Consider the following 16,468-nt stretch of genomic DNA (forward strand, 5'->3'; position numbering starts at 1 on the left):
GCTTTGGAGTTTTACACAACACAAATAGATTACTGTGTGTGCAGTCCAATATTTGGCTATATTCAAATCATTACACCACTTTCCTCTCCTCCTTATTGAATTTATTCCAACTTAGAAGAGAACAATCCCTTGTAGCCTGCGCAGGTAACAGATGCTACTGCTACTATGAGCTTTTCTGTTTGCATTTTAGAGAGATTTGTCTTTCCTTATGTCCCCCAGAAATAAACATGTATGAAGTCTCATGAGCAAAATGTACATTAGGACATAACACAGAATCACAGAATGGGTTGGGTTGGAAGGGACCTTAAAGACCATCTAATGCCAACCCCCTGCCATGGGCAGGGACACCCCCCACTAGCCAAGGCTGCCCAAGGCCCCATCCACTAGAACTTTTTAAGAAGTCCAATCATCTTGTGCTGCGTTTCTTACCAAGGAAGATTTAGTATAGATTTAAGGTATCAGAGCATGAAACCAGATGAAAATTGGGACAATCCTGCACTATGAGCTAAACTGTCACGATAGACTTTGGAGAAAGATCCAGAACTCTAACCTCAAATTACTGTGGAGAAAGTGCAGGCACTACCCTATGAACGCTCCTTCTTGTCAGATCATGGTTCCCTTTTGAGAGTGACCCAGGCTGAGAAAGCTACCACCCTGCCAGACAAACACAGCCAAACCCATACAGCTGGGCTGGTGAAGCACTGATCCCATGCAGGCACTGCATCAGGGGATCTCACATGCTGTGAGGGGGGAAGGTCCAGAATGGGGGACACGGTGGAGGGAGACCAAAACACACTAGTACTTCTGTTTGGAAAAGAAAATAGAAAAGATCCAATGTTTACTGCTGTATTCAAGCTCTTTAAAACACAGAATAATTCTTACTTTCATAATTAGTATGAAAGATTCAAATTAAATTCATAAGTCAAATTCATGATATGAAAGGCCATTTTTTTCATATTCATTTTACTGAGCTTTACAGTGAATCTCAACTTCTACTCTCTTTGTAGTATATCAGCTTCAACTTTTTTGATGAAAAGCAGTTTTGTTTCCTTTTATAAATCTTGGTTTTGTAACATTTCATCTCTTCACTTATTTTCTGTATTCCTTATCAAATGTGCTGACATATAAGACTGAATGCTGAATAAGACAGTCAGTATTATCCACAAATTTAGACTTGCATAACTAAAATTGCTTCTAGTTCACACTGCATCAGAAACTGGGAGTTCACTGAACTGTCTACATTCATGTTTTACAAACACGATGAGCATCTTCATGCACCTGCCACAAACACTTTTAACTCAAGCCACTGAATGAGAATTTTATTTAGATGACATGATGACATTTCCCTTATTACTCCCAATTCCTTTCATAGGAAATAACATTTTTTCCCATTATTCTGGGTTAATTTCTGTATGGTCTGATTTTCTTTCCTTTCAATTCAGTTCTCTTTTTTCCACTGCATTATTAAATATTTTCTGCCCATCTTCGATTTACTTTGCTGTGTTCATTCCAGCTTTTATTTATATTTTATACCAACACTTCCTAGATCATTCTCCTAGTGACAGAACCTGACGTTGCAATCTATAAAACCAGGCTTTTATGGATTGTGATTCCTACTACAGTGACTAAAAGCATGAAAGTGGCAAACAAAATTATGTAGGATAGTAAATGAAGCACTAGACTGCCTATTTCAGTTCTTTCAATTTTACTGCCTATTGTGATTGTGTCAAAGCAAAGTTAAAAAAGATTCAGATTTAATAATTTTTCTATGTGAACTGAATGACCATACTCCTGTACCCACATTTCAGCATGCTGTTTTATTAAGTGTCCATGCTATATTTAGTCCAGAACCTCTCTATTTAGCTACTCCCTGAAATTGTTTTCAACAGTGAAAAAAGTCTGTGTCTTATGAAAAGCTGTCCAGGCTGACCTGTCCTGAATCATCTTTCTAGTCAACTTGGAAAAATGTGTTTGAGACTCTTATGATTCCTCAAACTGCATAGAGAATTCTTCCATAATTCCCTCATTTCCATAAGTAAGTAGGGCTAACACTTTGTATCTCAAATTCCTCCAAATTCTTAAGGATTACACATTCCATTTTAACTCAATGCTCAGTTTGAAAGTCAATTTGTTTCAACACATGTTATGAGAATGAAATGATTTAAATATAAATGAATTACAATTACACTATAAGAATTGCTTCCAGTAAAGACAGACTTTAAGAGAAGTTTGCACCCTGTTCATTTAAACTAATTTTAAGTGGCACTGGCCCAAGATTTTATGTTATTCACCATAATTATAAAATAAATCCCACAGAGTGCTCCAAGTTATTATTTAGTTCCTACTGCGCTAAGTAAACCCCTAATGCAGACACAGATGCATGATTTGAAACTCAATCTGTCTCTCAAATATTTTGGAGTACTACATTGCAATCACCTGTTCTAAGAACCACAAAAAGCCATGGAAGATGTCACAGCTTCATTGGGAAAAGCCATCTCAATTTCAGCTCATGGGAAAAATGAAGTAATGGAACTGTATGGAGTATCTAAACCACCCAAATTCTGAAGACATATCATGAAGTCGTATGAAAACTGATTCAGTTCAAAGATTCTGGAAGTGTAATGTTGGGAAGCCAATTTATTTTCATTTTTATTTTTTGCTGATGAAGTTATTGAACTGTTCTTTGTTCTTGTTGTTCAAGCTTTTTTGTTTTTGCAAGTTCTTCCTATGGTAACTTGGTAGAATAAAATTGCTCTGAAGCTGTTACAGCTTTGAAAGGCATTCCTAGACATATTGACTTTTCTTTTTCCTGAAATACATCTCACAGAAATAGCTCATCTAATAGTTCTCCTAATGTTACACAGTAGCAGGAAATTACCCCGCTTAGAGCAGATTAGGCCTTATTTTGCAACAGCAGAAGGAAATCTAAATCCCCACCAATCCAAACAGACAAAGATTATTCTATCCAATTTTACATACAGAACTGAAGAACTGAAAAAATAAGATCACATAACTCAATCCTCTGATACGGGTTATTTCATTGAATTTGCTGGGACCTTTCCCCTGATTAATGTTAATCTTTTGTAAGACAAAGCTTGGTGCAACTTTGAGAAGCTCATGATTTCTTCTGGAAGAAATCTGTGGTAGCTGATCTCCCATTCCTCAGATCCTCCCAAGGCATAATCAGATGCTCCATGTCAAAGTAGCTGCCAGGCAATAAGAAAAGAAACTGCACTACTAAGATAGAAACTCACCCTTAAACCAGCACTGCTCTGTTCTTGCAAGAATGAAGAAAATATGTGCCTTGTTACATCTGTGCAAAGCTTGTGCAAATGACAGTGTGCCATCCTCTTATTTCATAGACAGCAACGAGCTCACACCCTTCTCGAGCCATGTATGTTTTTGTAAGTCAGTAAGTAAGGCACATTTTTGTGGTGGATTCTGCTGTAATGTTACTAATGTGCACAATCCAATTTCATAAATTAAATTTCAAAAACCTTAAATTATTCAAAATTAGTAAAGCATCTTCTATTTTTCAGTAACTTAAATATTATTTGTGGATAGTGGGGGAGAAACCACCAAGACTGTTTTGTGACACAGATTTTCTATATTTGCAGGATCAATGCCAGATGGTTTGTGCATGTTTATTTACATTTATTTTCAGTCCTAAAAGAAAATAGTGACTACCGTATTGTTGTAACCATAACACAGCATTCCCACACCTAGTCCCATAGAAAGCAGGAAGCTACACATTTGATGTAGAAGCCCTAAAAGACAGGAAAAGAAAAATCAAGCTACTAGTCTGCACTCATGTCATGATCCTTTCCCAGGTACATTTCCTAAACTACTCTACCTATAAATTCCCCCAGCAATTTTAACTCTGTTCTCCTCAACTTTCCAATTTCTCAATACATTCTCTGTCAAATTACCATCACTTCTCAGAAGCGTAGTACAGTTTTTGTCAAAGAGTTTGCATAAAGAAGGAGAAGAAAGGTGACTAGAATAACAAAAAAGGAAATTACATGCTGTACTATGCCAATTCAAGTGCTGATGAAGTCCTGCAGTTAAGTAGTTCATATTTTTGGATCAAAATGCACCAGAAATTAAGCAGAATAGGCTCTAAGGTTCAAACTAGCAAGCACATTCCATCATACACAGAAGCTACATAAATATAGCAAATTGCAACAACTGCCTATTATACTAGTGTCAATTTAAAATCCAATTTTAAAAACAAAAGCTACTTGTTTCAGATTTACATTTCCCTCAAAACTGTATAATTCAAAATGTTTTTAAAGAAATATCAGACAGCTTCTTCAGATTGCCATGAAATTTTCAGCCACACCCAAGTTTCAAATAATCTCTTCTAATACATCATGAACTAACAAAAATAAGTGTTTGAGACTTCACAGTAAAAGGCCACCTGCTAATAGAGGTGGGAAAATATAAGTGTTCCACAGAATTCTCTTCAAATCTGATATGTTACATTGACCACAACAAGACTTATAAGACCTTTAACGTAAACTTAGCTTTCTAACGTATTACATTCCGAGTGAAAGATAATTTTGAAATAAAACAAAGAGATGATGTGTTATGCTGGGATAGAGTTAATTTTCTTTGTAGAGGCTCATCTGATTGCTGTGTTTGAACTTTTGATGAAAATAGTACTGATAACACACCGATGTTTAGTTGTTGCAGAGCAGTACTTACACAGAGCCAAGGCCTTTCCTGCTCCTCGTGCTGCCCTGCCAGCGAGAAGGGTGCACCAGGAGCTGGGAGGGGACACAGCCAAGGGAGCTGGCCCAAGATGGCCAAAGGGATGGCCCACACCTGGTGGTGTCATGATCAGCAATAAAACTGGGATAAAGAAAGAGGAGAGGGGTACATTCGGAGTGATGGTGTTTTTCTCCCCGTCACTACCCGCGATGAGCCCTGCTGTCCTGGCAGTGGCTGAACTCCTTCCTGCTGATGGGAAGCAGCAAATGAATTCCTTGTTTTGCTTTGCTTGCACATGTGGTTTTTGCTTTACCTAGTAAACTGTTTGTATCTCAGCCCATGAGTTCTTGTGCTTTTACCTTTCTGATTCTCTCCCCCATCCCACCCGGGGAGAGTGAGCAAGCAGCTGGGTGGTGCTGAGCTGCCTGCTGGGGCTAAACCACAACATGACAATATCTAATAGAAAAAAGATCACCTTCGAGTTAGTTTTAGATGAACCTTTCAACGACTTCTCATTGCTGAAACCCAAACTTTTGGTATCTACAGCCCTCTGGGGTGACCAGTTACTGCAGGATTACTACTGCCATATATTTGGATTCCTTCCCCCTTTACACTGCACGCTCAGCAGAACTGCTCTGCTCATAAGGGCCTCATCTTTCTACAAAGTGATCAATACAGCTGTGCTCAGAGGCTTATCCCAGTAAAAGCAACCTAGAATAATAATCCCTTCATTTGCAAGGAAAAGAAAAACAAAACAAATTGGAACACTGATGGCAGCTACAAATAAAGAGATTTGATAAAAGGGTTATTAACCACCGAAATCATGAAAGACTTCTAAAATGAAGTATTGTTCTTTATCACAGTGTTCATCATAAAGTTCTTTATCACTTTATTCTTTATGTAACTGAGTTTATTTTCCCCTTGTACAATCCTTTGTTTATAGCCCCCTATTAAGTCTCCATTTCATTCTGAAAATACATCACACCATCATCTTTATTTTGTCAGTATGGCAGCAATGGCAAAAAGGAAGCAGGACTGCAAGCTGCTTCTCTGCAAGGCAGCTTTTTACCAGAGACACCAATGAAAGGCAGTCTTCAGAAGGTTCCCTGATGGCTTTAATTAGAGAAACAACATGCTTTGAGGTTGGCCAACCTCACCTGTAAATAGCTCTGCACAGCAGACGCTTTAGAAGGTGAAACATTACAAGTCAATTAAAATAAAGCAAAGACAAGATTAGCAGAAATGAGTAGGCAAAATAGTACGGCATGCACATGACATAAATTCCTCCTCCTGTCAGTGTAACATGCTCAAAGGCTGCTAAGCCAGTAGCTGGCTTAGACCTCCTGGTCCCTCCAGTGGGCAGCTCCTCCAGTTGACACTCCCAGAGATACCCCCACGTACACCCGCCTCCCGAGTTGCTCAGCCTGCTGTCCAGCTTGACGTTGGCTGGTGACAGACACCGACACGCTCCTGGCACTCAGACCATACTTACCCTCGAACACAGGACAGAACGCCCCACATGCGAAAAGAGTTAGAAATGGGGTGTGACGAGAAGACCAGACACATGGTGCTGATTGGGCACAGTGCACAGCCGGACAGTCTATCAACCAGCCCAAGGGCAAGCAACCAGTCCTTCTTCTTCCCCTTTTACCCAAAATCTGCCCTGTCGGTGGTTGCTGGCTGTCTCCCCTCAGCCCACGGGGACAGCCCTGGGAGGAGCCGGGTCAGGGGCTCCATCTCCCAGGATGGGCTATTGGGGTTCCCCTGCTGCAGCTGTGCCTTCTGCCCCTGCTCACAAGGGAGCCTCCCCCCGTCACCCCTCTTTGAAACCACCCTGTTCCTCTCATTTTCTTCTTCAACACAGGTGCAAACACTGGATTCACATTCTTTTACACTGCAAGTTAATAATGTGCTGATGATTTCCACACCCGATTTTGGAGATGACATCTCCGTGGGCCTTTCTCCAAGGCTCCTCCAAATATGCTCCAATGTGTCCCTTAAGGAAAAGAAGTTTAGGGCCCTCCCTGCTGAACGCTTCTGCAAGCTTTTATACACAATATAATCAACGAGCAGTATTAACAGTACCTATATTGAATTTATCCTATCATCTGTTACTCACTTCATAATACCCATTGAGAACATGTAAAAACGTCAGTACTAAGGGCAAAGTCTCATCACATGCAGTTTTAACTACACCACTTCATCCTTTTCTTAGTTTTATATGTTTAAGAAATCAGAGTGAATGACTACTTAATGCAATAATGTGCCCCCTTTTAAATATTCTGTACTTGACACAGAAGAGTTCTGATTTAATATGCTCTCCTAACGCTTTTATCTTTCAAATAATGAAAAGGAAACCTTCCATATAGTTTTCTCATGAGTGAAAGCCATCATTTCCAATCACACTCATTTCCTTGAAATCTACATTACCATGAAATGTTTATGACAGTTAACTGTTTTGAAATAACCTATGTATTTTTATTCACCTTATTTCTATGACGAGAGACCTCATGGCAAGGATGGAATAACAATATGGAAACTAACCATCTAATCCAACTGGACACAATTGATTGAAGTCTTATTATTTCCATGTGTAAGAGGAAACTAAAGCCAACTGCAATCCACAGTTTTTGGCATTCTCAGTATGCTTTGCATCCAGTAAAAGTGAATTTCACTTTTCATTTTTATTTTTACTGCACACTGATATCAGACATATAGACTTTACTTGATTGTTTAAGAAACATGTTTAAATAAATTTAAAAAGCAAGGTCTTTATTATGCCTACTGCTCTTGAAAAAGCTGTTACGTTTTGTAAATGATGTTCTGCTCTCTTTTGCAGAATGGATATTCTTAAAAATAACTGGTATCGAAACTTTCGTACAGGATGCTGAAATCTTCAAGAACAGATATAAAGAGTAACAACAGTATAGTTATAAAACAGATTTGAGTCAGCCAAAAGAAACTCACGACGGATAAATTCAATGCCAAAGAGTTATATTTCAATGTATTCTGAAATAGCATGTGTGATAAATTAACTAATATTTCCAAAGAAACAAATCCTCATTTCCTAAAAAATTTGAATACAAGATTATTAGTTACCATCATGAAACAAATATATGCTTTCAGCATGAACCAAAAGAAACAGCCCTTTATTAAAGGCTTTTAAAGTTCATTTGCTAAATATGTCGTATTTGTCAATATATATATCCCTGATACAAAAAACAAACCAAGATGGATCAACCACGTGAGTCCCTTTCTTAGTGGACGTCTGAGGAGATTAAAAACTCATTTTTTAGTTTCAGCAATATATTGATCATACCATGAAATGAATCTTCCAGTAATATTTACTGATAAGATTTTTTCTTCAACTTTTTCTCTCCAACTAACATATTTTTTAATGCCACTAAATCTCACTAAATCATGAGATTGATGCCTGACTTTAAAAAAAGTTATCTCCTCAGGTGTTATTAATAGTAACACACAACACTAAAAGACAGGCACCACTGATTATTTTTTTCACATTTTCCTAAGAATTTAAGAAAAAGCATCACATTCAAGACTCAAGGTTGGCAGTGTCAAATGATTTTACTAGACCTATTTTAATCAGCAAGGTCACCTACAGAAGGGGAGAAATGGAAGAGGGATCAAACACTGCTTAGATGATAAATGCTTGCTTCTTCATAAAGACAATTTTCATACACAAAGTGAATTATCTTCACTGTAATATTAAAATTAATACAACTACTCTTAAAAAAATGTTTCACAAATACTAAGAAACTTAGTTTTCTGACTCCTTATGCATATTTAATTCAAAATTACATTCCCAGAACTAATTCCCAAGTTTAACTGCTGTCTGTACAGCTTTTTGTGTGAACTTTAGAATCACCTTTGTTTATCTGTTCAGATAAAATAATGCAAGCATGCACAATTCTGAAATTAAACAAAAAAATCAAAAATATGAAAACCCCAATTTTTAATATAGTAATAAACATTATTTCTATACATAAACTCACTCAGACATGCAGAATGCTTAAATACAAACAATCTGTGTACCTGAACTGTAGAACTAATTTCAGATGCAAACCCTCCTGTCAAGGGAGCCTCGTGGCTGATCAGCAATCGCCCAGTCTTCACCACTGACTGAAAAGGAAAAACAAATACAAAAATGTAATCAATTACAGCTCTTGTGAATTTCTTACCTGTATTACTTACAGAATATATGAATTGTATGATATTATTAGCAGTACTTAAGTGTAGCTGCAATTTCCCTCTTGCATTTTCACTGAAATGAGGAATCATCCCATAAATCTGAGTAATTATTAGAATGTTTACACTTACTAGAGAAGTGCTTATATCTTCCATTCCATTTTAAGCAAATATGAAGAATAAAAATAGATTCTACTGAATTTGAATTTATCCTATCAATTCAAATTGTAACATTTCTGAAAGAGAATAAGATTTTTAAAAGTCATCAGCTTGGATCCTGTGAAAAATAAAAAGCACACATGCAAATAAATCCTTCACCGATAAATCTGCCTGACCAGACCCTAGGTAAAACTCATGAATAACAACCATTCAAAAAGTATACTTATTAATTTTTTTTTATTATTATTTTTTTTTTAGCAAGAAGACAATTGTATGGATTAATGTTTCTTATTCAGGTTTTACACAGCAATTGCAAACATTTTCTAATTTTAAATCTCAAAGTTTGTGTAGTTTATATGGAATTCACTTCAGAAATAATTCCACAGCACAATACATACAGAATGTAACATAAGCTACTTTTAACCAAAAACTGTGTTTATGTTGAAAGACAATGATGAAAGCAAAATAGTTTAATCTGATGAGAGTACAAAGCTTCAATACAACCAAATATCTTGAGGTATATAGCAATTACATGCTAAATTGCTTAGATTTCACAAATATCAGATGCCTCTGGTTAGAAATATGGCAGCCAAGCTTTACTTTTCATAATAAACATTTTACCATTTCATAAGGTGCATAAAAAAGTTCCATGAACTTCTAGATTTACATATTAGGGGAAAGAAAAAAAAAAAACATCAAAAGGTTGTGTATAGTAATCTTTCAAGGACAGGACAGTTACAGTCGTATTTTAGACATAATTACACGGTGTACTGTTAGCATACCAGTAGTAATCAAGAAGGAAAGCCCAAGATACTGGTAGCTCTCAGCTCAACTTTTCTTAGAGATGTGAACTTCTCCAGTGGGGCAGCTCCAGGCTATCTACTTTATAGAATATATAAAGGCTATGTCTTAATAATTCCATTTTCATTATGAACCCAGTATTTTCCTAATCCTTTCAATTTTCTAAGGCAGCTCATTGGCTCTAAGTAGCTTGTCCACAGAGGTACTGGCAGGTCACAGGCCAATAAGCAATATGAACCATATACTTTACTATGGAGGAGCCTGAAAATATTCAGATCTAAGCAAGACAGGAAAAGGCAGTTGGAAAGTTATCCATTGTGAGGTAGGGTATTTCCTGTATTTCTTATGCCTGCACTGGAAACTCATAGCTAAAGAGCAGAGACATTAAATGCACTACAAATCTGTCAAATTCACCAAAACAACAGCTCAGAAAAATAAACACTCCAGTTTAAATTTGATATGATAAAACTGATATGATTAATCAATTTACAAGTTTGTTTTTTTTTATTGTTTGGTTTTTGTTTGTTTTGAGAATCCACTTATTTTAAATGAAGATATTTATTCTTTTGCATATATTTATTCTGAGAAGTACACACTTTGAAACATTACAAGCTATCATTACAATTAGCGTCTCAACTCAACTAAAAAGTACCTGTCAGGCAACCATGCTAGCAAGGCTTGGGGACGCTTGGTACCCAAACCAGCTTGTTCAGGGCTAGCGTGGATACCTGCAGCACATTGTGCCATATAGAAATACCTTTAAAATTCTTCTATATGTTAATACAGAATCAAAATGAGCAGATGTTAATCATTATACTGCATTGCAAATATCAACCTGGATTTTAAGGAAAGATCCAAGTACTGCAATTCCTGAATATTACAGGTTCTGCTGCATTAATTTTTGTTTGAAATTTCACACTTGTTCCTAAAACACTGTGCATCTCTCAGAAAGACATGCAATGTTAATTATGGCATTTCCAGTGTTTGCAAATGCATCACAGCTATTGCTAAGTTGTTCCAATATTTAACTGCTTTCCCTGCTAAAATTTTGCATCTTATTTCTAAACTAGTTTGGCTAAGTTCAACTTCAAGCTGCTGGTTATTATTTTCCTTCTGTTTGCTATCTATCATCTTCTAGGAGAAGCTATCTATTATCACATTTCAGCTCCCCACATGAACATGTTAAGATTGTGATCAAATCATCTCCTACCCACACTTTTGCTAAACTAAGCAGACTGAGCTTTAAATCTTTCATCATATAGCACACTTCCAGTTCCTTCATCATTCTTACAGCCCTTCCCTGAATCATCTCCAGTTTTCAGTGTCCTACGCCCATCTCAAACCAGCATTCCAGCCTTTTACAGAGCAACACCAAACACAGAGGCAATGTAACCTCGGTACTGCGGTTCTTGGATGCACAAGGCCTTTTGGCCAAAGCATAACCCCACGAGTCCAGTTTCAACTGATAACTGTGATTCCCCATTTTTGGGAAACGATTTTTTTTTTGCCTTTAACAAATAATTTCTTTCTGGAATAAAGAGGGAATAATAGTCTGCATTCATTATTTCAAGATGCGAAATTATATTTGGATATGCTGAAAAACATAACATGAGCCTGAACCCAGCCCAGCCAATGAATCCAACTTCTCTTTATCAGTGATCGAGTGTCTATTTCTCCAACGGCTTCCTACCTCCAACATTTTTTTTTTAAATCAGTAATGGTTTTAAACGTTTTCCATATCTTCGATAAAAATACTAAACAGGTTAAAAAAAAATCATACTATGCAGGACCTCAGTGACTTTACTATTACCATTCATTAGCATCGCCCTTCCAAACCATATAATTTAAGTCAGGGTAGCCCTACTGCCTTACTTCTCAGCTATGTTAATTTGCTTTGTGAACATCTACTAAAGTTCTCAACTTCTCGTTGTTGATCATGTATTTCTAAGTTATTTCTTCCTACTTGTTTTTTCTAAGCTATTCTTTTCATGCTTTTATAGATCATTCCTCCTAATTGTTTTGGTACACAGTTTGGAGGGTGGAGTTTTTTTGTGTTTTTTTTTTTGTTTGTTTGTTTTAAAAGAAAAACAACTCTGTAATGCATGAGATAATTACTGAATTACTGGTCAAAAAATACTTCAGTTCAGCGAAGATAATGGGTCTTTGTATGTCCTCTTCATTTTAATTATATTGTTTTCTCTACCAAAGACAACAGTACCATACAGTAATAACTGCAAACAGTAGCAACAGATGTTATTATATTTTTTTATATACAGCAAAAATTTTATATGCATATATATACTTTTTCTACATTGGCAGTGTTCTAGAATGGCCAAGTTATAAAATTCCCTATGAAGATGTAGAAATTAAAATCTTATTTCCTGGAAATAAAGTAGTTAATGAGTTAAAAGGGAAAATCTCACAAGTAACTGCTCTACAAGCTATAGAGCACAGAGGACATGAATTGTTAATGATTGTTTGCAGATATCAAAGCTCTTCTATAAAACATTAATTTCATTTTTAAATTAAGCTACAAAGCATTACTCCCTGTCAGATCAAATGAGTCAGGCACTCAACCTCCAGGGTAACCAAAACCCAGCATTCAGAAGAGCATTTTGCAGTCCAAATATTTTATCAAACAACTTTGTCTACAGTGCGGTAGACATCAGCTAATGGGGTCCTCACCTTTCAACCTGAATTGGAAGTACCACTGGCATAAAAACTGAAGAAAGCAGTGGATAAATCAGCACGGTGTAACAAACTGGCCATCACAGAATTCTACTGGTTTGTCACCTTTTAAGAAGGCATTTAGATGGAGTGCTTTTTCCATTTGGATTAGCTAGAGAAACTGGTTGTCTTTCAAGGAATGAAGTATTTTGTCCCCTCACACTGATACCTTTTACATTTCTAGAAGGGCTTGGCTCTTCTCCATTTCCCCAACAGCTCTCTACCTTTCAAAACACCAGTTTTTACATTTAGTCCTACGTCAGTGAGGGATTCAAAGGTTTAAATGCACGCACACAGTGCAGCTCACACAGAGTACTTTACAAATGCATCTTCAAAGAATACAGTGTGGCTTAGGAGACTGGCACTGATATAAAACGTTTCTTCTTTATATCTGTAACCAGAAGTTGTTGCTAGCTGATCTTTAAATTCCAGAGAGACTTTTGAGGGTGTTAAGTGTAATTGTAGTTATCTCCTGTCTTAAATTAAATGAAAATGGAAGCTTTTGCTGATTAGCTTTAGGAACGGTCCACAAAGGAAAGTCGGAAGAAATATCCAGGGATTTAAGAGAGCAGAGGTCTCAGTCATTCTGTGTTTTCAGAGCTGAGTCCAGCTGATGTCACCCTGGTTGCTCCCAGAAGGGAGGGCTCCTGTCCTACCCAGCACCTCAAGTTCCCATCCTAGCATCTCCTCAAAGACTTATGGGGCTGCGGGGAAAGCCAGTTTCAGGAGATAACTTGGTTTGTCCTGCAGCATTGTACAGTTAGCAGCCAGCACCACCAGAGAGATGGGGCAGATCAGGGTCACCTCCTTCAGAAGCGGCCCGGCACACTTCAGCAGTGCTCCCTCCTGAGGGCCGCTGAAGCCCAGCCAGCAACGCTCCAGGCGCAGGCCGTCACACCACTGTCACCTGTGCTGCAGCTGGGCATTGGAGAAAAGACGCTAGGGCTTTCAACTACTACATTAACCCTAAAACAAGAACAAACGCACATACTGAATATAGATTTTCACCTCAGATTCCTTGTCAGAACCGTTTTACATCAGTTTAACACACAACAGCAACAGTTTAGGTTTCTCCAGAGCACGAGGCTAGCGGCATGATCCCCCAACCACCCGCTAGTGCCTTTGCCAGACTGAGGCTTTCAGGTTGCACACTGAAGGTTTTCTGAACTGCCGCCCAATGTTTTTGCAGTGAAGCAGCTTAGCAAATTATTTTCAACCTCCCTCACCACACTCTTTATCCAAGAGTTTCCATAATCACTTTTCTATTCAATTCTCAGTTCGTCATCTTGGCTGCTTTCTCCTCTCCTACAGGCACTGATGACAGAATAAAATAATACACGCCTGGTGCTTCCAAGCGCTTTGAAATCTAAGTGCTGACATTACCAGTAACATACTGTGCCCTTACTCATGGGAAAGCTGACTTAAACCAAAATGAGGTTTGATGGTCAACTGTATTTTACACTATTACTGTATGTCCACGGTAACAGCACTATTTCCACTGTCACCAGCTGCTTCACTAACACAGCAATTGCCTTTAAAGAAATGATCAAAGCCAGTATTAGATTATATATGTCTGTTATTTTATCACACTGGCAAGCTGTCTATTTCTGTAAACTTGTTCTCGGAAAAAGATTTTCCATCTCTTATAGAAATTTTTTTGATGTTCACTCTCCCGTTTAAAGTCCTGCATACTTTTGATCTTGTTCTTTATAGACTGTAAAAATTTCCTGCATAATTTAAAAACTAGCTTTCCAAAATAATTTCAATGAAGCTGGCAAAAGCATTGAAATATTATATCTCATTTTCAATGAACACGTATGCAAACAATTATAAAATTACATATAAATCAACATTAGTAGATATGTGTCTTTACCGAAAACGAGCCAGAATATGGAAGCTTAAAAGAAAAAACACCCTTGGTAAAGTTTCAATAAATGCCTTGAAAAACTTTGTTCTTTTCACATTTTTAGATTAGCTTTAATAAATTTGTTCTTAGAAAAGGTAAAACCTGAGGGAGGCTACTTTTTTCCCCAGATCCCCTAATTCCTACTTTCCTTTCAATGTTTCAATAACAAATGAAATTGCATAGCTGTATTTGTCGTACTGAATATCATAAGCACAGGGATAGAAGTAAGATCTCAGATTTCTATTCAGAATTTCCCAGAGAGAAATGTGCAACATAACCTGCCAGATGAAACACTGATGATTATGTTTACTATGCACGTGCAGATCAACAGCATGACACTAAGTCCAGTGCATCCCAGACACAAGGAACTATTATTGGTTCGTGTGATATATCAACAATCTTAACAAATGCAGTATTTATGTCGCCAATTTCCAGACACCCTAGAGCCATGCTGGAGCTGTAGGATCTCTGGAAAGTCAAACAAATAGATCTTCAAGTACTCTTTTACCATAGCACAGAAATAACGAATGAAAGAGAATAGGAATAGGATGTGTCCCAAGATGCTTGGAGGTACAAAACCCTTGAGCTTACTAATGGTCAAGATCCAGTTTGCAAATTATGGCTATCAATTGCACAGAACTACCTTCTCCAAGAAGTAGTTAAAGCAAAAAATTGTATGCACTCTTTAAAGCTTCAAAAATAATTCTTGAAGAAAAAACATGGAATTAATCCAAATTAAAAGAAAATATATAGTCTGATTTTCAACAGTACTAAATTCCCAGAGATGGAAAGTGAAAGCAAGCCTTCAGATCTACTGTATTATATCTACACTACGCTCCCAAGTTAACTGAAACTTATTCATCAGTAAAATCACAATGCAAAGATGAACAAATGACATGCAAAAAAACATTATTTCATCACATACAGCTCAACAGCCCAAAGCACGAATAAGATTTCTCAATTACTGGTAATCAGGGAATCATAGAATAGTTTGGGTTGGAAGGGAACTTAAAGATAATCTAATTCCAACCCCCCTGCCATGAGACAGTCTGGCTTACACACATTTTGTATAGATTCATAAGGCTAGTGTAAGTAAAATAAACACATATGTCCGAGTAGAGCAATAATATAGCAGAGAATCCTAGCTGAACATTGGCAGCAATGTAGGTAGATCAAAGGATAAAACCACTTGGAAAAGAGAAAATGTCATTCTTATTCCATCATTCAGGAAGGCTATCAGAGAGAAATCTTTAACAAAGTCTTTCCAAACAATAAAATGAAAAAAACATGAAGCTCTAATAGGCGAGACTGCTGATTAACAAACAGCAGGGAACAAAAACGAAAATCCTATTTCTTTTTAACTTCACATCAATAGCTAAAACATTGCCAGTCATTTTAACCGATCTACATTAGCAGAGCGCAAATCCTTATCTACCTACTAGTAGTTAAACAAAACAGAGGCTTTTAATCCATTACTGCCTGCTCGTTGAGCTCACGCATCAGAGGGCTGTGCTTTCTGACTGAGAGGCCGGCATCCATGCACTGAAGGTGGCACAGCAGCTGCTGCTGGCACCGGCTGTGGTCTGGGCAGAGCTCAGAGCTACCACCAGCTGCTGCAACACAGAACAAGTTCCCCCAAAACAGAAGGAACTGCAGTAAGAAATTTATATGGCAAGGAAAACAGGTTCAATTTGCAATTTACACTGCGAGGACAATCCGGTCCATTAGCATCCCAGACTGCAAAGAGCATGAAGATGAATGGACAAGAATTCTGATTTCTAACAAAGAACCAGAACATGGTCTTTAAATGCACATGACATTTACAGTAAACAAGTGGGGGGTGTGAAGGAAGGAACTGAGAACAGCCCTGTACTGCTGTTAAACACAGCGGGCATCCTTATCACACTGGGGCAAAGAGGCTGTCCTGCTGCACAGCCCTCCTGTGACATAATTATT

At 37.5% G+C, this 16,468-nt stretch overlaps 1 protein-coding gene across 1 annotated transcript in view; it reads right to left on the bottom strand.

Annotated features, from left to right (window-relative positions):
• Nucleotides 1-16,468, bottom strand: part of BCKDHB (branched chain keto acid dehydrogenase E1 subunit beta) — a 125,641-nt gene that overhangs the window by 45,603 nt on the left and 63,570 nt on the right. Inside the window, exon 9 of the mRNA XM_066994621.1 lies at nt 8,767-8,853. Coding sequence (XP_066850722.1) covers nt 8,767-8,853 — 87 coding nt within the window. The remainder of the gene's footprint in view (nt 1-8,766; nt 8,854-16,468) is intronic.

The sequence above is a fragment of the Anser cygnoides genome, chromosome 3, assembly GCF_040182565.1.
Source record: "Anser cygnoides isolate HZ-2024a breed goose chromosome 3, Taihu_goose_T2T_genome, whole genome shotgun sequence".
NCBI classification, from domain to species: domain Eukaryota; kingdom Metazoa; phylum Chordata; class Aves; order Anseriformes; family Anatidae; genus Anser; species Anser cygnoides.